Raw genomic sequence first — 23,173 nt, 5'->3', positions numbered from 1 at the left:
ACACTCCCTACTGGGGATGTGCCCGCAACCAAGGTACATGCCCTTGATCGGAATCGAACCTGGGACCTTTCAGTCCGCAGGCCGACACTCTATCCACTGAGCAAAACTGGTTAGGGCTATTATTGTAGATTTAAAAGTACCAAAGGAGAGGAGAAAATGGTGGCTGAATAGGCAGAAGTGCTGTGCACCACTTCCTGGGGCCAGGCCAGAAAAGCAAAAGAACATCCACCTGAATTAACAAATTGAACACAGCTGAGGAGATAATTTTCAATAAGGAAGGGCAAAGGATGCCTAGAGAATGCCACTTGCCAGCCATAACCTGCATGGAACCACCATTGTGCCCTGGCAGTAAGTGGTACTGTACTTCTGGACAGGTTCCCAAGTGTCTGCAGGGAGCACTAGCCAGAGTGATGTCTCCCACCAGGCCTCCTCACCAGCCTTCTGGGACCCAGCATTCCAAGATCTGGCTTCCAGACCTTGGAGTGAGTGCAAGCCAGGAGGAACCCTGAATACCACCTCTGTCCCGGGTCTCAGGATCTGCTGCCAGGGTGACCCAGAGCAACCCAGTGTGTGCCCCACTCCAGGCTACAAAAGAGTGTTGACTGTGTGACCCAGAGCAACAGGCGCCTTCTCCACCCTGACCCCCAGGACAGCATTCCTGAGGTGACCTGGAACAAACCAGGGTGTGCCTCATTCCTGGCCACAGTACTGTGAAACCCAGATCAACACATTCCCACTTCACCCAGGGTCCTGGGAAAGGCATCCCAGAACAATCCAGCAGGTGCCTCACTCAGGGTTACAAGAGAGCACAGATTGTACAAGACAGAACAACTCACTCCTGCTCCACCCTGAGCACAGGGACTTGCTGCCAGGGTGACCTGGAGTAACCCAGCATGTGCCCCACTCTGAGCCATAGGAAAGCTCTGACTGTGTGACTCAGAGCAACCTGCACCCGCTACACCCCAGCCCCTGGGACAATCCTGCAGATTGAGCAACCCAGCATGCACTACACTCCAGGCCATAGGAGAGCATTGCCAGGGTGACCTAAGGCAATCTGGTGTGCCCAACCAAGGGCCACAGGTACATGCTGCAAGCCTGCTGCCAGAGGGACATAGGGCATCACCCTGCCAGAGGTGCCAGGGTGGCAGAGAAAACTGTATGTCAGAGGGCTCTGGGTCCCCACACAGTGTCACACATGAGAGGAACTCTGCACATGCTCCTGCCACCCTGAGCATCTGAAGCAGACAACTGAGGGACCATATCCATGGGAGAAGGGGCTACAACTCAGAGCAGAGACAATAAAGGTGTGAGATTCAAGGCAGACCCAGCCTCTGGGCTAATGATTTTCAGACCATTGGCCTGATAGGGTCTTCAACCTCTCAAACCCCAAGAAGGTGACCAGGGCCAGAAAGATATAGCAAAAATGGGAAGACAAAGAACTCATAAAGGAAAGAAAAGGAGGAATTGCCAGAAAAGGAACAAAATGAAATGGAGGCAAGCAATATGTCAGAGAAATAATTCAGAGTAAGGGTTATAAAGTTCCTAAATTGGCTGAATAAAAAAATCAACAACATATGTAAGACTCAAGAGGAAATAAAAAATTATATAGTTGCACTAAAAAACACAATGAGAGGTTTCATCAGTAGACTAGAAGAAGTGGAGGACCGAATCAACAAGTTAGAACAGAGGGAAGTAAAAATAGTCAATCTGAACAGCAATTGGAAAAAAAAATTAAAAAGCAGGAGAAGAGTTTAAGAGAGCTTTGGGACAACATGAAATAAAGCATTATTCACATAATAGGGGTGCCAGAAGGTCAAGAAGAGGAGCAAGGATTAGAAAAACTATTTGAATAAATAATGACAGAAAACTTTCCTGATTTGGGGAAGAAAAAAGTCACACAAGCACAAAGAGTCCCAAACAAAATGAACACAAAAGACCCACACCAATTTACTTCCTAATTAAGGCAAAAATTAAGGCAAACGTTAATGACAAAGAAAGAATCTTAAGGGCTACAAGAGACAGAGAGAGACAGAAAGTACCTACAAGGGATCTCCCACTAGACTATCAAATGATTTCTCAACAGAAACACATCAGGCCAGAAGGGAATGGAATGAAGTATACAAAGTGATGCAAAGAAAGGGACTGAATCTAAGAATACTCTATCCTGCAAGGCTATCAATCAAAATTGAAGATGAAATCTGGAGCATCACAGTAAAAAAAAAGCAATGCAAGAAATGCTAAAAGGACTGTTGTAAAAAGAAGAAATAAAAAAGAAGGAACACAGGCATAAAGAATAAAAATGGCAAAAAATAAGTACTTTTCAATAATAACCTTAAACATAAATATATTAAATGCTCCAATCAAAAGACATAGGGTGACTGAATAGATAAGAAACCATGATCCATATATTTGCTGTCTATGAGAGACCCACCTCAGAACAAAGAACTCACACAGATTGAAAGTGAAGGGATGGAAAAAGAAATTTCAGGCAAACAGAAATGAAAAAAAAGCTGGGGTAGCAATACTTATATCTGACAAAATAGACCTCAAAGTGAAGTCCATAATAAGAGATAAGGAGGGCTACTGTGTAATACTAAAGGGATCCATACAACAAGAAGATATAACTCTGGTAAACATGTGCAACCTATACAAGAGCACCCACATACGTAAAACATATTCTGGAAGATGTCAAGGGAGAGATTGACAGCAATACAAACATAGCGGGGGACTTTAATACCCCATTGACATCAATGGATAAATTCTCTAGACAAAACATCAACCAAGATGTCTTGTCTCCAGCACAGCAATCCTAAATGACTCACTAAACCAGATGGAAATAATTGACATCTTCAGAACATCTCACCCAAAAGCAGTGGAACATACATTCTTCTTGACTGCATCTGGAACATTTTCAAAGCTAGACTACATGTTAGGACACAAACTAAGTCTTTACAAGTTCAAGAAGTTTGAAATCATATCAAGCATCTTCTCAGATCACAATGGCATAAAATTACAAATCAACTACAATAAAAAAATTAAACACATGGAGACTAACTAGCATGGTATTAAACAATGATTGGGATACCAAAGAGATCAAAGATGAAATTAAAAACATCCTGGAAACAAATGACAATGAAAACACAACAATCCAAAATCAATGAGACACAGTGAAAGCAGTCCTGAGTGGGAAGTTTGTAGCTCTACAGGCCTACCTAAAAATAAAGAAAAGAAAAAGAAAAACTGGTAATAAATTATCTAAGCCTACAACTTAAAGTATTAGAAAGAGAGCAACAAGAAAATCCCAGGGAGGAAGGAACAAAGATGGCGGCAAAGTTAAACAACTAAACTGACGCCACGCACAACAATTTCAAAAATACAACTAAAAGACAAAGCGTCTACCACTCAGAACCACAGGAAAGCTGGCTGAATGGTGGATTTACAACTAAGAAGGAAAAAGAAAGAACAAACGCGGAAGGGCTGAGGTACGGAGGCGCGTGAATCGGGCTGGTGGCAGGCGACGGGACGCACGGCTTTTTATCCAACCTGAAGGGAAATAAGCTCCCGATCACTCTTAAATCTAGTTTCTGGGGACGCGCGGGGGACCCAGACACCTACAGGGAGAAGCTGGACTCTCAGCCATCGTGTCGGAAAGTGAGAGTGACTTTCTTGCAGAGGTGCACCCAGCAATCAGTGTTTACTTCGCTGGAGCACGGGACGTAGGGACTTGGAAACGGGAAAGGCAGAAAAGGCAGACTAGCAGCCATTGCTGTTTGCCATGCCCTAGCCTAGTGATACCCTGAGACCCCGCCCCGCCCTGAGACCTGCCCCGCACATTCTACAAACCCACCTGGGCTCCAAACAGCAGCTTTTGCATATAAATGGCCTGCCCTGTGGCAGCTTAACCAAATAAACTGCAGCTCCAGTCAGACAGCTCCAAAACCACTCAAGCAAAGAGGAGAAAACTGTAGTTTTTGCTGTAACTCCTGCTGAGTGGCCTCAGACAGTAGCTGACCTGCACCCCATTGGAGATCCAGAAACAAGGGCATCTAGTGGTTGGTGTGAGACGACACCAGATTTCAACCACTCGCATAAGGGACACATTCAAGAGGCAGACTCAGTGAGCACCAAAGCCCTACTGCAACAAGTCCCGGCCCATAAACGTGTCTCCAGCACAGCAATTCTTCCTTTATAGACACAGCAGGTCCTCACAGCCAATTGGCCTGGAGGTCAATTCCTCCCAGTGACACCAACAACAATCAAGACTTAACTACAACAAGGCTGTACACACAGTCTAAAAAGAGGTGCACCAAGAGCATCCACCTCAGGTAACTGGGAGGCTGACCCGTTGAACCAATAGGACACAATAGGACACAAAGCTACCCTACCAACTCAGGTAAGCAGCAAAAATGAAAATGAGGAGGCAAGGAAACAGATCTCAAACAAAAGGAGAACAAATGACTGGACATAGAGTTCAAAACCACGGTTATAAGGTTTTTCAAGAATTTCATGGAAAAAGCCGATAAATTTAATGAGACCTTCGAGGATATGAAAAAAGTCCAACTAGAAATGAAACATACACTGACTGAAATAAAAAATATTATACAGAGACCCAGCAGCAGACTAGAGGAAAGCAAAAATCAAGTCAATGATTTGGAATACAAAGAGGCAAAGGACACGCTTCCAGAAAAGCAAGAAGAGAAGAGAATTCAGAAAGTAGAAGATAGTGTAAGAAGCCTCTGGGACAAATTCTAGTGTACCAGTATCCGAATTTTTGGGGTACCAGAAGAAGAGAGAGAGCAAGACGCTGAAAACCTATTTGAAGAAATAATGACCAAAAACTTCCCCCACCTGGTAAAAGAAATAGACTTACAAGTCCAGGAAGTGCACAGAACCCCAAACAAAAGGAATCCAAAGAGGGCCACACCAAGACACATCATAATTAAAATGCCAAGGGCAAAAGACAAAAAGAGAACCTTACAAGCAGCAAGAGAAAAATAGTTAGTTACTTACAAGGGAACACCCATACGATTATCAGCTGATTTCTCAACAGAAACTATGCAGGCCAGACGGGAATGGCAAGAAATATTCAAAGTGATGAATAGCAAGAACCTACAACCAAGACTACTCTACCCTGCAAAGTTATCATTCAGAACTGAAGGGCAGATAAAGAGCTTCACAGATAAGAAAAAGCTAAAGGAATTCATCACCACCAAACCAGTATTACATGAAATGCTGAAAGGTATTATTTAAAAGGAGGAAAAAGAAGAAAAAAGTAAAGATAAAAATTATGAACAACAAATACATACCTATCAACAAGTGAATCTAAAAGTCAAGTGAATTAAAAATCTGCAGAACAGAATAGACTGATGAACATAATAGAATCAGGGGCATAGAATGGGAGTGGATTGATAATTCTCAGGGGAGGGCGGTGTCTATGTGGGGGGTATGGGAAAAGACTGGACAATATCATACACCTATGGATAAGAATAGCGAGGGGGGGAGGTAAGGGAAGAGGGAAGGGTGGGAACGGGGAGGAGAGGAGATATGGGGGCAGGTAAGGAGAAACAATTGTAATAGTCTGAACAATAAAGATTTATTTAAAAAAATTAAAAAAATTAAAAAAAAAGAAAATCCCAGAGTAAGAAAAAGGAATGAAATACTAAAAATCAGAGATCAGAGTAAAAAGAAATACTATAGAGACCAAAACAAAACAAAACAATACAAAAGATCAATAAAACCAAGAGCTAGTTCTTTGAAAGGATAAATAAGATTGATGAACCTCTAGCCAGGCTCACCAAGAAATGAAGACAGAGGACCCAAATAAACAAAACTATAAATGAAAGAGGTGAAGTAACAACTGACCCTACAGACATATAAAGAATTATAAAAAAACTAGAGGCCCGGTGCACGAAATTCGTGCACTGGGGAGGGTGTCCCTCGGCCCAGCTTGCACCCTCTCTAATATGGGACCCCTCGGGGGATGTCCAACTGCAGGATTAGGCCCGATTCCTGGAATCGGGCCTAATCCTGCAGTTGGACATCCTTCTCACAATCCGGGACTGCTGGCTCCTCACCGCTCACCTACCTGCCTGATTGCCCCCTAACTGCTTCCTTGCTGGCCTGATTGACCCCTAACTGCTCCTCTGCGGGTCTGATTGCCCCCAAATACCCTCCCCTGCTGGCCTGATCACCCCCAAGGCTTTTATTAGTATAGATATGACCCTGCACAGAAAATTTTACTAACCCTGCTTTACAATAAGGGCTTGACGATTGAATCATTAGGACCAGACACGAAGATTTCCTTTCTTTAAATAGTGGAGGGAATACTTATCTTGTATTTAAGTTGCCCGGAAATTAAAATGAGATAATGACTTAGAAAAGCATAAAAGCACCACATAAAGACAACTGTCTTTTTAATGAAGTGGCAAAATGAAAAACACTTTTTATTCTCCCCTTCCTTCCTTTACAGCTTTTATTTAATCTTTGAAATTCATAAAAATTTCACTCCAATTTTCATTTCTTTACATTCAACATTATTTTGTATTGGTTTCAGGTTTTATATTAGTTACAGAATAGTGGTTAGACAATCATATACTTTACAAAGTGTTCCCCGATATTTCTAGTACCCACCTGGCATCATACCATCATTACAACACTACTGACTATATTCCCTATTTAAGTGACAATGGGTTTACAGGTTCCTTTCAATCTTTCTTTTGTGTTTTTTTGTCATCCCTTTTCTTTCTCACTTCTTCCCTCATTTTCTTTATATAGTATCTCAATTGGCCATCAAAGATCAGTGAAGGCACTGGGACACGCTTCATCCATTTTACAGACCAGGAAACTGAGGCCAATTCCAGTTGGCTGTGGAACTTGACTCAGGAAGCCCTCAGAGCACACAGGAAGCCCTCAGAGCCATGCTCTTTGCGCTTCCTAAGGGGCAGCGGCCCAGCAAACAGAACAAACCTTCTAGTCAGGCGTCCCAGCCTCTTCCTCAAGCACCTGTTCATTGCGGATGCTCCACATTCTTTCCTCTCCCCGCATTCTTTACTGCGCCCCTTCTCCGAAGCAGGTGGAAGGCTTCCCACTCACTGCCTAGGCATGCTCTGCTATGGGGCAGGGTGTAGCGAGCTTGCTTTTGGGTGAAGGCAGGAGCAGGAGTCACTGCCTCTGAAGTGTGAAGGCCACCTGAGCGAGGCCCATTAGCACTGGGAGCTTCTCTGAATCACGTCAGTCAGTCCAGTACCCTGCAGTGCAGCACCCCTTCACTGAGGTGGCACCACCCCTCAACCCCCACCTCAGGGGTGAGGGTCCTTGCCCCTCTGCCAGGAGTCCTTCCATGCCCCTTGATCCCTGGCTGGGCCCACCCACGTCTTGGGGGCACTGCAGAACCTCTGTCTCTCTGCAGATAAAGCAGATCCCTGCCCTAGGTCTCTGCAAAGCTATGAATCTGTGGCCAGAGGCCTGGTCTGGGAATCAGCAACCACATGCCTGCAATGTTCCCAGGGACCCTGGGAGGGGCTGGGCGAGTCCGGCCACACCCTCCCGGGTGGCGATCGCCACCTGGATCACCCGCAGAGAGCCCGGCTGTGCCCGGGCACGCCCCCCCGGGTGGCGATCGCCGCCTGGATCACCGCGGGAGCGCCATGCTGGGCCCGGGCACGCCCCCCCGGTGGCGATTGCTGCCTGGATTACCTGCGGAGCGCCCGGCTGTGCCCGGGCACGCCCCCCCGGGTGGCGATCACTGCCTGGATCACCCGCGGAGTGCCCGGCTGGGCCCGGCCACGCCCCCCCGGGTGGCGATCGCTGCCTGGATCACCCTCGGAGAGCCCGGCTGGGCCCGGGCACGCGCCCCCGGGTGGCGATCGCTGCCTGGATCACCCTCGGAGAGCCCGGCTGGGCCCGGGCACGCCCCCCCGGGTGGCGATCGCTGCCTGGATCACCCGCGGAGAGCCTGGCTGTGCCCGGGCACGCCCCCCGGGTGGCGATCGCTGCCTGGATAACCGCGGGAGCGCCATGCTGGGCCCGGGCACGCCCCCCCGGGTGGCGATCGCTGCCTGGATCACCCGCGGAGAGCCCGGCTGGGCCCGGCCACGCCCCCCCCCTGGCGATCGCTGCCTGGATCACCCACAGAGAGCCCGGCTGTGCCCGGGCACGCCCCCCCGGTGGCGATCGCTGCCTGGATCACGCGCGGAGAGCCCTGCTGTGCCGGGGCACGCCCCCCCGGGTGGCGATCGCTGCCTGGATCACCCGCGGAGAGCCTGGCTGTGCCCGGGCACGCCCTCCCGGGTGGCGATCGCCGCCTGGATCACCCTCGGAGAGCCCGGCTGTGCCCGGGCACGCCCCCCCGGGTGGCGATCTCTGCCTGGATAACCGCGGGAGCGCCATGCTGGGCCGGGCACGCCCCCCCGGGTGGCGATCGCTGCCTGGATCACCCTCGGAGAACCCGGCTGTGCCCGGGCACGCCCCCCCGGGTGGCGATCGCTGCCTGGATCACCGCGGGAGCGCCATGCTGGGCCGGGCACGGCCCCCCGGGTGGCGATCGCTGCCTGGATCACCCTCGGAGAGCCCGGCTGTGCCCGGGCACGCCCCCCCGGGTGGCGATCTCTGCCTGGATCACCGCGGGAGCGCCATGCTGGGCCGGGCACGGCCCCCCGGGTGACGATCGCTGCCTGGATCACCCACGGAGAGCCCGGCTGTGCCCGGGCACGCCCCCCCGGGTGACGATCGCTGCCTGGATCACCGCGGGAGCGCCATGCTGGGCCGGGCACGGCCCCCCGGGTGGCGATCGCTGCCTGGATCACCCTCGGAGAGCCCGGCTGTGCCCGGGCACGCCCCCCCGGGTGGCGATCTCTGCCTGGATCACCGCGGGAGCGCCATGCTGGGCCGGGCACGGCCCCCCGGGTGGCGATCTCTGCCTGGATCACCGCGGGAGCGCCATGCTGGGCCGGGCACGACCCCCCGGGTAGCGATCGCTGCCTGGATCACCCTCGGAGAGCCCGGCTGTGCCCGGGCACGCCCTCCCGGGTGGCGATCGCCGCCTGGATCACCCTCGGAGAGCCTGGCTGTGCCCGGGCACGCCCTCCCGGGTGGCGATCGCCGCCTGGATCACCCTCGGAGAGCCCGGCTGTGCCCGGGCACGCCCCCCCGGGTGGCGATCGCTGCCTGGATCACCCTCGGAGAGCCCGGCTGGGCCCGGGCACGCCCCCCCAGTGGCGATCGCTGCCTGGATCACCCTCGGAGAGCCCGGCTGGGCCCGGCCACGCCCCCCCGGTGGCGATCGCTGCCTGGATCACCCGCGGAGAGCCTGGCTGGGCCCGGGCACGCCCCCCCGGGTGGCGATCGCTGCCTGGATCACCCTCGGAGAGCCCGGCTGGGCCCGGCCACGCCCCCCCGGGTGGCGATCGCTGCCTGGATCACCCTCGGAGAGCCCGGCTGGGCCCGGCCACGCCCCCCCGGGTGGCGATCGCTGCCTGGATCACCGCGGGAGCGCCATGCTGGGCCCGGGCACGCCCCCCCGGGTGGCGATTGCTGCCTGGATTACCTGCGGAGCGCCCGGCTGTGCCCGGGTACGCCCCCCCAGTGGCGATCGCTGCCTGGATCACCCTCGGAGAGCCCGGCTGGGCCCGGCCACGCCTCCCCGGGTGGCGATCGCTGCCTGGATCACCCGCGGAGAGCCTGGCTGGGCCCGGGCACGCCCCCCCGGGTGGCGATCGCTGCCTGGATCACCCTCGGAGAGCCCGGCTGGGCCCGGCCACGCCCCCCCGGGTGGCGATCGCTGCCTGGATCACCCTCGGAGAGCCCGGCTGGGCCCGGCCACGCCCCCCCGGGTGGCGATGGCTGCCTGGATCACCGCGGGAGCGCCATGCTGGGCCCGGGCACGCCCCCCGGGTGGCGATTGCTGCCTGGATTACCTGCGGAGCGCCCGGCTGTGCCCGGGTACGCCCCCCCAGTGGCGATCGCTGCCTGGATCACCCTCGGAGAGCCCGGCTGGGCCCGGCCACGCCCCCCCGGGTGGCGATCGCTGCCTGGATCACCCGCGGAGAGCCCGGCTGTGCCCGGGCACGCCCCCCCCGGGTGGCGATCGCTGCCTGGATAACCGCGGGAGCGCCATGCTGGGCCCGGCCACGCCCCTCCGGGTGGCGATCGCTGCCTGGATCACCCGCAGAGAGCCCGGCTGGGCCCGGGCACGCCCCCCCCCCCTGGCGATCGCTGCCTGGATCACCCGCGGAGCGCCGGCTGGGCCCGGCCACGCCCCCCCGGGTGGCGATCGCCGCCTGGATCACCCGCGAAGAGCCTGGCTGTGCCCGGGCACGCCCTCCCGGGTGGCGATCGCTGCCTGGATCACCCTCGGAGAGCCCGGCTGGGCCCGGCCACGCCTCCCCGGGTGGCGATCGCTGCCTGGATCACCCGCGGAGAGCCCAGCTGTGCCCGGCCACGCCCTCCGCTGTGGCGATGGTGCGGAGGACCCCCGGAACTAAGAGAATTGGGCGCCGCCATCTTGGTCTTCTCAACAGCCGGAAAGGCCACCTGGAGTCCCGCCCCCAGCCTCTCGCAGGCCCAATCATGGGCATAGCGGAGGTGCGGTCAATTTGCATATTTCTCTATTATAAGGTAGGATACTATGAACATCTGTACTCCAACAAACTGGACAACATGGACAAAATGGACATATTCCTAGAAAAATATAATCTTCCAAAACTCAATCAGGAAGAATAAAAAAAACCTGAATAGGCTGATAACTCTGATGAAATTGAAGCAGTATAAAAAGAAAGAAAGAAAGAAAGGAATAAAGAAAGAAAGAAAGAGAAAGAAAGAAAAAAAGCAAAAACAAAAAAACTTCCAGCAAACAAAAGCCCTAGTCCAGACAACTTTAAAGAGGAGTTATACCAAACATTCAAGAAAGAAAGAAAACCTATCCTCCTCAAACTATTCAAAGAAATTCAAGAGGAAAGCACACTTTCAAGCATTACCCTAATCCCAAAGCCAGATAAAGACACTATAAGAAAGAAAATTACAAGTCAATCTCCCTGATGAATATAGATGCTAAAATCCTCAACAAAATTCTAACAAATCAGGACCAGCATTATATTAGAAAGATCATACACCATGACCAAGTAGGATTTATTCCAGGGATGCAAGGCTGGTACAATATCCACAAATCAATAAATGTGATATATCACATAATTAGGTCAATTGATGCAGGAAAAAGCACATGATAAAACCCATCATCTTTTCTTGTTAAAAACTTTCAGCAAAGTAGGACTAGAGGGATCATACCTCAACATAATAAAAGCCTTATATGACAAACCTACAGCCAACATTATACTCAATGAGCAAAAACTAAAACCATTTCCCCTAAGAACAGGAACAAGACAGGATGCAGACTTTCACCACTAATGTTCAACATAGCACTGGAAGTGTTAGCCATAGCAATCAGACAAGAAGAAGAAATAAAAGGCATTCAAATTGGAAAAGAAGAAGTAAAACTGTCATTATTCGCAGATGACATGATATTGTACAAAGAAAACCTTAAAGACTTCATTAAAAAACTACTAGACTTAATAAAAGAATTTGACAATGTAGAAGGATACAAAATTAACACCCAGAAATCTATGGCTTTTTTATACACCAATAATTAACTCACAGAAAGAGAAACCAAAAGAAACAATCACATTTACCATTGCAACAAAAAAATTAAGATACCTAGAAATAAACTTAACTAAGGAGGTAAAAGACCTATACTCAGAAAACTATAGGACGTTGAGAAAGGAGATAAAGACATAAACAAATGGAAGAATATACTGTGTTCATGGACTGGTAGAATCAACATCATTAAAATGTTCATACTGCTGGAAGGGCAGAAAATGGCGGCGGAATAGACAGACGTGTTCTGAGATTGTCCTGGAGCAGAAAGAACAGCTGAGGGTCGCACAGGGAGTGTTGGCATGTTAAGGGACAGCTAAACTCCAGGAGAAGGTGGGGGACTGCTGGATGGGGTTCCCCTGACTGGGCAGTCCCCACTGCGGCTGGGTCCCCTCCCGGAGGTATGGGCTCGGACGCGAAGACCGTGCCATCTTGAAAGGGAAAGTGGATTATATCGGAGGCCTGAAAATCCACAACTGTGGCGACCACTGAAAACCTGTGAGCCCCAGAACACTGGTCCCCAATTGTCGCAAACTTACGGATTCAAAGGAGCTCTTCACTCCACCACGGAAAGGTCAGATTTCACCTGAGATAAGGAGAGAGAGAACTACATAACCAGACATCCAGAGAAGAGAGACCATGGGGAGACAAAAAAACAGCCTGCATATGAAAGAAAAGAAGGCATCACCAGAAAAGGAAGTAAACGAAATAGAGGTAAGCAACCTACCAGAGAAAGAATTCAGAGAAATGGTCATAAGGTGGCTGAAAAGAATGGAAGACAAATTTGACAATATGAGTAAGAACCAAGAGGAAATGAAGAAGAACCAAGAAGAAATGAAACATGACATCACTGCAGTAAAGAACTCAATAGAAAGCAACAAGAGTAGACTAGAAGAAGCAGAGGACCGCATCAGTGAGCTGGAAGACAAGGTGGGAAAAAATACCCAATTAGAACAGCTTCTAGAAAAAAAAATTAAAAAGCAGGAGGAGAGCCTAAAGGAACTTTGGGACAACACGAAACAAAACAACATCTGCATAATAGGGCTGCCAGAAGGAGAGGAAACTGAGCAAAGAAATTAAGATACCTAGGAGTAAACTTAATCAAGGAGGTAAAAGACCTAATGCAGAAAACTACAGGACACTGAAAAAAGAGATTAAGAGGAAGACATAAACAGATGGAAGAACATACCATGTTCATGGATTGGTAGAATCAACATCATTAAAATGTCCATACTACCCAAATCAATCTATAGATTCAATGCACTCCCCATTAAAATAACAATGGCATATTTCACAGATCTCTCCAAAAATTCATCTGGAATAAAAAAAGACCCCGAATAGCTACAGCAATCCTGAGAAAGAAGAATAAAGTAGGAGGGATCTCAATACCAGATTTCAAGCTGTATCACAAAGCCAGTCCTCAAAACAGCCTGGTACTGGCACAAGAACAGACATACAGAGCAATGGAATAGAATAGAGAATCCAGATTTCGACCCAAACCACTATGCTCAATTAATATTTGACAAAGGAGGCATGAACATACAATGGAGTCAAGACACTCTCTTTAATAAATGGTGTTGGGAAAGTTGGACAGATACATGCAAAAAAATGAAACTAGACCACCAACTTACACCATACTCAAAAATAAACTCAAAATGGATACAGGACTTAAACATAAGAGGGGAAACCATAAAAATACTAGAGGAATCCACAGGCAGCAAAATCTCAGACATATGCGGAAAGAATTTCTTCACTGATACTGCTCCTAGGGCAATGGAAGCTAAAGAGAAAATAAACAAATGGGATTACATCAAAATAAAAAGCTTTTTCAAAACAAAAGAAACCACCAACAAAACAACAAGAAAGCCCACTGTATGGGAGAACATATTTGCAAATGTTATCACTAATAAAGTTTTAATCTCCAACATCTACAGGCAGCTATACCACTTAATAAAAGGAAGATAAATGATCCAACAAAAGGAAGATAAATGATCCAACGGACCTAAATAGAATATTTTCCAAAGAAGACAGAAGTAAGGCCAAGAGACACATGAAAACATGTTCAAAGTCACTAATTATCCGAGAGATGCAAATCAAAGCAACAATGCGATACCATCTCACACCTGTCAGAATGGCTATCATCAACAAATCAACAAACAACAAGTGTTGGCAAGGATGCGGAGAAAAAGGAACCCTCATGCACTGCTGGTGGGAATGCAGACTGGTGCAGCCACTATGGAGAACAGTATGGAGTTTCCTCAAAAAACTGAAAATGGAACTCCCATTTGACCCAGTAATCCCACTCCTAGGAATATATTCGAAGAAACTAGAAACACAAATCAGAAAGGATATATGTACCCCTATGTTCATAGCAGCACAATTCACCATAGCTAAGATTTGGAAACAGCCTAGGTGCCCATCAGCAGATGACTGGATCAGAAAGCTATAGTACATCTACACAATGGAATACTATGCTGCCATAAAAAAGAAGGAATTCTTACCATTTGCAGCAACCTGGATGGAATTGGATAACATTATGCTAAGTGAAATAAGCCAGTCAATGAAAGAAAAATACCACATGATCTCACTCATTTGTGGATAATAAGAAACATTATAAACTGATGAACAAAAAGATAGATACAGAGGCAGTAAAGCATCAAACAGACTGTCAAATTACAACGGGAAGTTTAAGGAGAGGTGGGGGAGATAAGAGATCAACTGAAGGACTTATATTCATGAATATAAGAATAACCAAAGGATGCAAAACATTGGGGGGTGTGAGGGCATGTATGGGAGTGGGGTTGGGGGGGGTCAATGGTAAGATATGTACACATATAATACCTTAATAAAAAAAATAAAATGTTCATACTCCTGAAAGCAATCTATAGATTCAATGCAATCCCCATCAAAATACCAATGGCATATTTCACAGACCTAGAGCAAATTCTCCAAAAATTCATATGGAATAAGAAATGACCCTGAATAGTCACAGCAATCCTGAGAAAGAAGAACAAAGTTGAAGGGATCACAATACCAGTTATCAAGCTATATTACAAAGCCACTGTTCTCAAAACTGCCTGGTATTGGCTAAAGAACATACATATAGACCAATGGAACAGAACAGAGAACCCAGAAATCGACCCAACCATTATGCTCAATTAATATTTGACAAAGAAGGCAAGAGTATACAATGGAGTCAAGACAGTCTCTTCAATGATGTTGGGAAAATTTGACAGTCACATGCAAAAAAAAATGAAACTAGACTACCAACATACACCATACACAAAAATAAACTCAAAACGGGTAAAGGACTTAAACATAAGATAGGAAACCATAAAAATCTTAGATGAAGCCATAGGCAGCAAAATAACAGACATATGTTGTAGCAACATCTTTACCAATACAGCTACTAGGACATTGGAAACTAAGGAGAAAATAAACAAATGGGACTACATCAAAATAAAAACTTCTGCACAGAAAAAAGAAACCATCAACAAAACATCAAGAGAGCCCACTGCATGGGAGAACATATTTGCCAATATTATATCCAATAAGGGTTTAATCTCCAAAATTTACAGGGAACTCATACACCTTAACAAAAGGAAGATAAACAATTCAATCAAAAAATGGGCAATGGATCTAAATAGATACTTTTTCAAAAGTGGACATACAGAAGGCCAAGAGACATATGAAAACATGTTCAATGCCACTAATCTTTAGAGAAATGCAATTCAAAATGACAATGAGGTACCATCTCACACCTGTTAGAATGGCTATCAACAAATGAACAAATGGCAAGTGCTGGTGAGGATGTGGAGAATGTACTGCTAGTGGGAATGCAGACTGGTGCAGCCACTGTGGAAAACTATGGCATTTCCTTAAAATATTAAAAATGGATCTCCCATGTGACCCAGTAATCCTTCTTCTAGGAATATATATTAGGAAATCAGAAACACCAATCAGAAAGGACATAAGTACCCATATGTTCATAGCAGCACAATTTGCAATAGTTAAGATTTGGAAACAGCCTAAGTGCTCATCAGCAGATGAGTGGATAGAAAAACTGTGGTACATCTACACAATGGAATACTATGATGCAGTAAAAAAGAAGGAACTTTTACCATTTGCAACAGCATGGATAGAACTGGAGAGGTAAGCAAAATAAGCCAGTCAGAGAAAGATAAACATCACATGATCTCACTCATATGTGGGATATAATGATCAACATAATTTGATGAATAAAAATAGAACCAGAGACAAATGGCAGGGGAGGTGGTCAGGGGAGGGGGCGCTTTAGAGAGCATCCAAGGAACTTGTATGTATGCATATTAGCATAACCAATGGACACAGACACTGGGCAGTGGGGGCTTACTCGGGGTGGGAATGGCTGAGGGTGGGTATCAATTGGGGAAAAAAAGAGACATATGTAAAATTTTAGACAATAAAAAAAATCCAGAGACACAGAAGCATTGAATAGACTGTCAAACCTCAGAGGGAAGGCAGGGGTGAGTAGAAGAGGAGGGGAGTAAGAGATCAACCAAAGGACTTGTATGCATTCATATAAGTATAACCAACGGACACAGACAGTAGGGGGGTCAGCAGTGCCAGGTAGAGGTCAATGGGGGGGCGGGGAGGAACATATGTAATACTTTAAACAATAAAAGATTTAAATTTTAAAAAAAGTTCCAGACCTGGGTTCTAGGCCTGACCTCATCACTAATTTTCTAAATCACATCAATAGATTTGTTTTTCCATTTGGCATATGAGGCATTAGTAATGGGTTGTAACCTTGGAATTCCTCTGACCTTGTATTATGTAAAAGTAATAAATCCATACCATATATTGGACAGCCCAGTATCCACTCTCCAGGGCCCTTTGCCACCATGAAGGCATCTTCCAATGAGGCAGGGAAAACCGTAATGGTGTCCTTCCTGTGATTCCGAGATAGCAGAGTTTGTCCATGGAGATAGATGGGGTGTATATCGAACAGGTCACCCATGCCAATAAAATACCACTTGACCCTGTCCTCTGCACACATGGTGATATTTGGTAGATTTCCATACATGTATCCATTAATTGCTGAAAACAAATGTAAATGAACCTATGAAGCATGATAGACAAGGGCCACATGGTATAAATTCTATGCATTTTCTCATTACATAAATTCATCAGTGTCAACATTGTCCTTACACTAACCTATGACAAGAGTTGATTTGTGTTTCACAAAAAAAAAGAGGCCATAAACATTGTGTATGATTACAAGTGGTAGCAGCACAAGGATTTAGAGGCAAGAGTAGGAAAGGTAAGCCAAAAGGCAGGAAGCAGAGAAAGGGGAAAAGAATAGAATGAAGCAAAGTCTGTGGAAGAAGAGAGCAAGACAAAGGTGACAGATGATAGGAGCATCTTTTCTGAAAAAGTCTGTGTACAAATACATTTTCATAACATACCTGGTCAGTTATGTCTTTGCTCTTCCATATTATATTATTACCTTAAAATGACACCTTTTCTATGTTTTTTCCATCAATTTTTTATCAATATCAGACTTTAGAAAACAAATGCATCTATCTAACTTCACTGGCTAGGAAACTTTGGAAAGTAGCAGGATTTACTAGATGCCTTGCATATCAACCAGCAGAGTCTGAGTGAAAAACTGAAACATATAATTTCAAGCAAAAAAACTTAGGAAAGGAAAATTCACTAAATAGGACCACAGAAGTTAGACTTATCCTATATAATAAAAGCCTAATATGCTAAGTGTTCGGCAGTCCGTCTAACCAATCAAAGCACAATATGCTAGTGATATGCTAAGCCTGCTCAACTGCTCGTTATGATGTGCACTGACCACCAGGGGGCAGATACTCCAACTGGTAGGTTAGATTGCTGTTGGGGTCCAGCCGATTAGGAATAAGTGAGACGAATGCCCTGGAACCCTTTCGCAGTCCCTCCCCGAGCTGGCCAACCTCCCATGTCCCTCCCCAGCCCTGATCATGCATCAGTGGGGTCCCTTGGCCTGGCCTGTGCCTTCTTGCAATCCGGGACCCCTCAGGGGATATCGGAGGGCTAGTTTTGGCCCAATCCTGTAGGCCAAGCCGAGGGACCCCATTGTGCATGAATTCATGCACTGGGCCTCTGGTAGTATATTATAAATGAGAAACTTTTTTTAATCTTACAGGCCATAGTATTGCTGTCTTCAAAGCTTGGATCACTAGCATTAACTTGGCCAGATTCAGTATATGTATTAATATTGTCATCGATATACCAACTCTTGTTTTCATTAGTTTGAGAGAACATCAGAACATAAAACTTATCGATATATTTTTCAGTGTCTCCATCCAGTGTACCTGAAACAAATAATCATCAACAAAAATCAGCAAACTTCTTCTTTGCATAATTACTTCTGCTATAAAATAAGTTGATGATTCTATTTATTTATTTACTTATTTAATTTTAATCTTTATTGTTGAGAGTATTACAGAGTTCCTTCTTTTCCCCCCATTAACCTCTTCCAGCCTGCTCCCATCCCCCCACCAGGCTCTCACCACCCAATTGTCTGTATCCATGGGTTTGACAGTTCTAATGGATTCAACTTAAAATATAAAAGTAAAATCTCGCACCCTCACAGACAGAACCCTAAAGAACTACTCAGACAAGGAACAGGCAGATAGCTTGTCATCTTCTCATTTCCTCCCATGCTGTTGATTCAACACTTCTTGATAGGAGAAAGGTGGCTGCAGCAGTTTTGGGTGAGGAAGGCTAAAGTGAAGTTTAATGGGTTGGAATATCATCTACTGATCAAACTGCATTACTGGACTTGAACTCAGGTATTGTACTCAAGAGAGCCATCTAGTGCTTAGAGTTCAAGATGGCAACTTTGTTTTTTTTTTAACTAGAGAATCAAGATTAAGGCAGGAAAGCAGAGCTCATTTGATAGCAAAATTCCAAATTCTGGTTGACTCAATTGCCACATGAAATTTAAAAAATTTGTTACCTCTTTTACAAGTCAGAATTGGTCCAATAAGTCCTGAAGCCACATCTCTGGTAGTGTCTACATGGGAGTGGTATATCCTTGTTACGCAGTTACTGTCATTGTGGCCAGGCCCCTGCATTTCCTGTACAAACCACTTGTACGTATACCGGCTCCCTGGCTCCAGACGGTCATCTTCCTTTTGCAGGCCAGTCGTATTATCAGGATAGAGAGCACCTAGGAAACATAACCTGCACTGTGGTCACAGTAATCACTGGACAACACTATTTTGAATGTGACTCATGCTTTCTCCATTAAGCCATGAATGTTGGTCATTTGTATTTTCAGAGTAAAGTGTGTATTTCTCTCCTCTCTCCTGACTCCTGTTTTCCCAGGTCCCCTTTAGTTGGGTTCCATCTAAATGCCCAGCTTGGCCACTTTCTAGACCAAATTGTAATGAAGCAGGCAGTATAGTATCAGACTATCATCACCTTTATGGATGGATTCCATAAATATTTAGTGTGTACCTACTATGTCAATAGATATTGGATACAGAGATCTAGACTCTTGAATTGCCCTCCATATTTTCTTCACTGCAAATAGGACTTTGGTCCCTTGACATCAAGAGGCGTCCATGTGACCTCCAAGAAGACCACTGGGATCCAAAATTAGCCCTCTGCAGAGCTTACATTAATTACCCTGAACTATTATTTCAGTTCTGAATTTGGGAACTTGCTTTCCTCTCCTTAAATTCCACTTCAGATCTCCACCTGTTGATGCTAGAATCCTGATAACTATGCATAAGTCTTCTTCATTCAATAGAATACTTTGATGCATGGCCAACTTCTCATTCTTTACCCATCTTTTGGAACTCTCGCACTCCATTTGAACATAATATGCTATTTGTTCATTTTCTCTTTCCCTTTCCCCAATGCCATCAGGCAGATGTGCAAAAGGGAAGATACTGTCTAGAAATCAGTGATTTCTCTTGACACTAATGTTTTCCAAGAGGCTAATCCTCATCAACTAGGAAATGAAATATGATAGGGCAGAACAGTTTTTCGCCAACAAACATTTAGCTCATGAGCGGCTCCTTCAAAAAATTTCCTTTGGGTGAGTAAAGTGTGTATTCTTTCCCAGGAATTGTACAAGAGTTGTCACTCATTCAAGATTTAAATGAGGAATGAGACTTGACTTCGGGCGAGAACACAAATATAGATGATGCATTACACTTGAAACCATATAATTTTATTAACCAATGTAAATTCAATAAAAATTTTAAAATGCACATAGTAATACATAAAAAAAAGATTTAAATGAAAAATTTAAAAAAGAACTGCCTTGGATATAAATATTAAAGACATCAGAAGTAAGAGTATGCAAACATCCAAAACTACTCCTAGTTCATAATGACATCCAGTTAATAATTACCTTATTTTGCCTCAAGTGTTGGGCTCATTCTCTCTATGAGCAAAAGCTCTGGCATATAAGGAAAGAGTATCCACTTACCTTCATTTTCTTTAGTGTAGGTGAGTCCATGAGGATGAAAACTATACATTCTTGAAGCAAAATTTTTTACATGTACATAAACATAGTCTCCAGTCTCTGCTTTAATTATTGGACCTAAAAATCCCAACCACAATGGTTTTTTAATGAGCTTTTGAAATGTACCATCAGTATACTGAAAATACAAAGCCTTTTTATAAACACGTCCTATTCTATCTGGGCCACGTTGTAGATATATCTGGGACTCTCTGTAAAAAAGAAAAAAAAAAAAAAAGAGAGAATGTTAGCAAATTTTGACTATAAAGAAAAAGTTGAATCAAGTGAAACTAGAAGAAAGAAGCTTTACAGCCTAATTTTGATAGAGAAAACAGACACCAGAGAAAATATGAAGGGCATAAAAAAAAGGTGTTGCAGCCAAGGAGAATGTTGAAATGTCTGGTGAAGAGATCAAATGCAAAGGTAGCAAGTAATAAACGTGGGGTTTGGTTTAAAATATATGCATGCTTATAAGCAAAACCAATGGACACAGACAGTAGTGGTGGGTGGAGAGCTTGTGCTAGGGGGAGGAGGTGGTGAGGGAGAGGTCAATGGGGGAAAAAAGGAGACTCATGCAATACTTCAAATAATAAAGTTAAAAAAAGAAGACTTACCAAACACTTTGTACTGAACTACAAAAGAGCTTCTCACCCCACTTGGAGGTTACTTTAGCTCACAAACACTTAGGATTATTTACACATTTAAATACACTTGTGGATTTGTTAGTAGAATTGGGATATTTTGGCAACAAACAGTATATCCATATTCTACAAGTAACCTCTAGACCCCCTTCCTATTTCTGAAGAGAGAAGTCAAGAAGATAGCTGCAATTTTACAATCTATGGCATACACTCAATATTATAAAGAAGAGTGTGGTTTTACATCTTGAGCACTACTTGAACAAAACAGCTGATAAAAACAGAATAAGACATGTTCCCAAAGTAATGTGACACGTGGGCAAGAGTGGCAATAATCCCTGGAAGGAGCGATGTCTCATTTATATTAATATCTGTCTTCCATGCCATTCTTACACTAAAAACAGAAAGGAAGTGGTTAGAATAGTGGTTCAAATGTGCTCTTAAAAGGTCAATCATGGGAAAGTCTTCGTCAGCATTTTATCAATGAGTAACAGCAACTTTTGCTTCTGATAGTAGCTTTTTCAACACAAAGGTATTACTTACTCATCCTCTGAAATAGGCTTCCCATTCAGCATATTTTTACCAGTAGGAGCATAGTTCCATGTAGTTTCTTTAATTGCTATATAGTAGTGCCTATCTTTTGCCCAACCCAGAGAACTAATAACAACCAGAAAGGTCAGTGGTAAAAGGAACTTCATTTTTAAACCCTGAGCCTGGAGAGACTAACTGAATGATGCTTGCCTTCCTTTTATAATCCAGACTTTCTTCCTTATTGGTACTATTTACATAACTTAAGGTTGCATAAGAGCTCATCATGTGCTTCATCTACATATCTGTCAATTCCATTCCAAGTACATTTAATTTTCATTAGTCACACAAGTGAAATGCTGCAAAATCCATAGAGAATACTGGGGTTTTGGCCAGGTGTACACTGTCAGTTTAGAGCATTTTAAATGACTGTATATATTGGCTATCCAAATCATCCATCATCCCCTGACATTATTATCTATTTCTAGATTGTAGGCATTGTCTCAAGTCCAGTCTCCAGCCTTCATTTTCTTACTGTTCATAGCTATCATTCTCAAATTCTTCTTTAATCGTTAAAACTTATTACCCAAATGATAATTTAAATTCCTTGTCATTTATGACTTTCTTTAAGTTATTTTCAAATTTCTTAATATCTAAAACTATCCATAATCTAGTTCCCAATCTGATATTCCAAGTTTGTCTCCATAGCTCACTTATAGGATCCCTTCCCTTTGGGAAGTTGTCTTACTAAGGACACAGCCTGGAGTGGGAGAGAAAATAAGAACACTGGAATCAGACTGCTCTGAGTTTCAATGTCAACTCTGCCTCTCACCAGCTGTGACCTGTGTGTGATTGTGGAACTCAAATTCTCAATTTATAAAGTGATAATAATATTACCAACTTAGGAAGCTGTGAAAATTTAAATGAGACAACACATGTTTAGAGGTGCTTGGAGATACGTAAGGAGCCCGGTATACAACCAGAATTTCACAAGTGCTACTAATCCCCTTTCCCCCACTGTCAGCGTAGGCATTGTGACACTCTGCAAGTTTTGACCTCTGTTGAGTTTAGCAACTGTTGTTTATAAAAAAAACCGTATAACCTCATTATTTGTGGGGTTTTCCCTTTGGTGAATTTGAAGAAGAAGCTGGGTAAACAGCCTGCTGTTTGGCAGATTTTAATGTCACCAGCAGCTATTGGAAGGGATTCAGAAAAGTTAAGCCTGGAGGGATGCGGATGTGTGGAGAAACTTCCCACTGGAGAACCTCACACCCCTGCACCCTTGGGAAATAGCTGAAATGGTTGGAGAGAAGGCCCAGGTCAGTCATGATGGGTCTCATGAGAGAGGGGTTAGAGATGGATTCTCTGATCTCAAGGAGGAAATCCAACTAGGTTGGACTAGTTTGGAAGCTATAGTTTCACAGATTTCACTCTGTATATGGAAGAACCATCCTTGTCACTGTGGCCTAGACCAGCTGTTGTAGAAGGATCTACTCATTAGGCAGGGGGTCAGGATTTCTTAAATGGGCTTTAAATGTCCCTTTACCCAGGAATTCTATGACTTCCTTTCTCATCCTCCCAGGAACATTAATTTTACTCTGGAATGTGAATAATTGAAGACTCATTCAACTGGCATTTTTTTCCCTTAGTAAGTATCCCAATAAGCACGAAGAAGTCTAGTATATTCAAATCAAACAGATCCACCTCCAGTTCCCACTCCACTATTTACTAGATGTGTGATTTTGGATGAGTTTCATAATCATTCCTACCCAGAGTCTCCTTACCTGTAACATGTAAGTAATAATAATTAAAGCTCAGTGTTCCTCTGAGGACCTTGCTTCTATGCTGATAGAGA

The 23,173-nt window shown here is 45.2% G+C and overlaps 1 protein-coding gene across 2 annotated transcripts in view; it reads right to left on the bottom strand.

Annotated features, from left to right (window-relative positions):
• The window catches only part of LOC103302011 (ceruloplasmin-like), a 74,227-nt gene extending 52,735 nt beyond the window's left edge, over positions 1–21,492 (bottom strand). For both annotated transcript variants that reach the window (XM_008159003.3, XM_054714111.1), the window contains exons 1-5: positions 21,334–21,492; positions 20,120–20,364; positions 18,635–18,847; positions 17,817–17,987; positions 16,483–16,725 (exon numbers count right to left, since the gene is read on the bottom strand). In XM_008159003.3, the coding sequence (XP_008157225.2) occupies positions 16,483–16,725; positions 17,817–17,987; positions 18,635–18,847; positions 20,120–20,364; positions 21,334–21,488 (1,027 nt within the window). In that variant the 5' untranslated portion in view covers positions 21,489–21,492. The remainder of the gene's footprint in view (positions 1–16,482; positions 16,726–17,816; positions 17,988–18,634; positions 18,848–20,119; positions 20,365–21,333) is intronic.
• Between the last annotated feature and the right edge of the window lie 1,681 nt (positions 21,493–23,173).

This window comes from Eptesicus fuscus, chromosome 3 (genome assembly GCF_027574615.1).
Source record: "Eptesicus fuscus isolate TK198812 chromosome 3, DD_ASM_mEF_20220401, whole genome shotgun sequence".
In the NCBI taxonomy this organism is placed as follows: Eukaryota; Metazoa; Chordata; class Mammalia; order Chiroptera; family Vespertilionidae; genus Eptesicus; species Eptesicus fuscus.
Note: the sequence above shows the minus strand (reverse complement) of the source record. Positions and strands in the feature narration are given on the sequence as shown.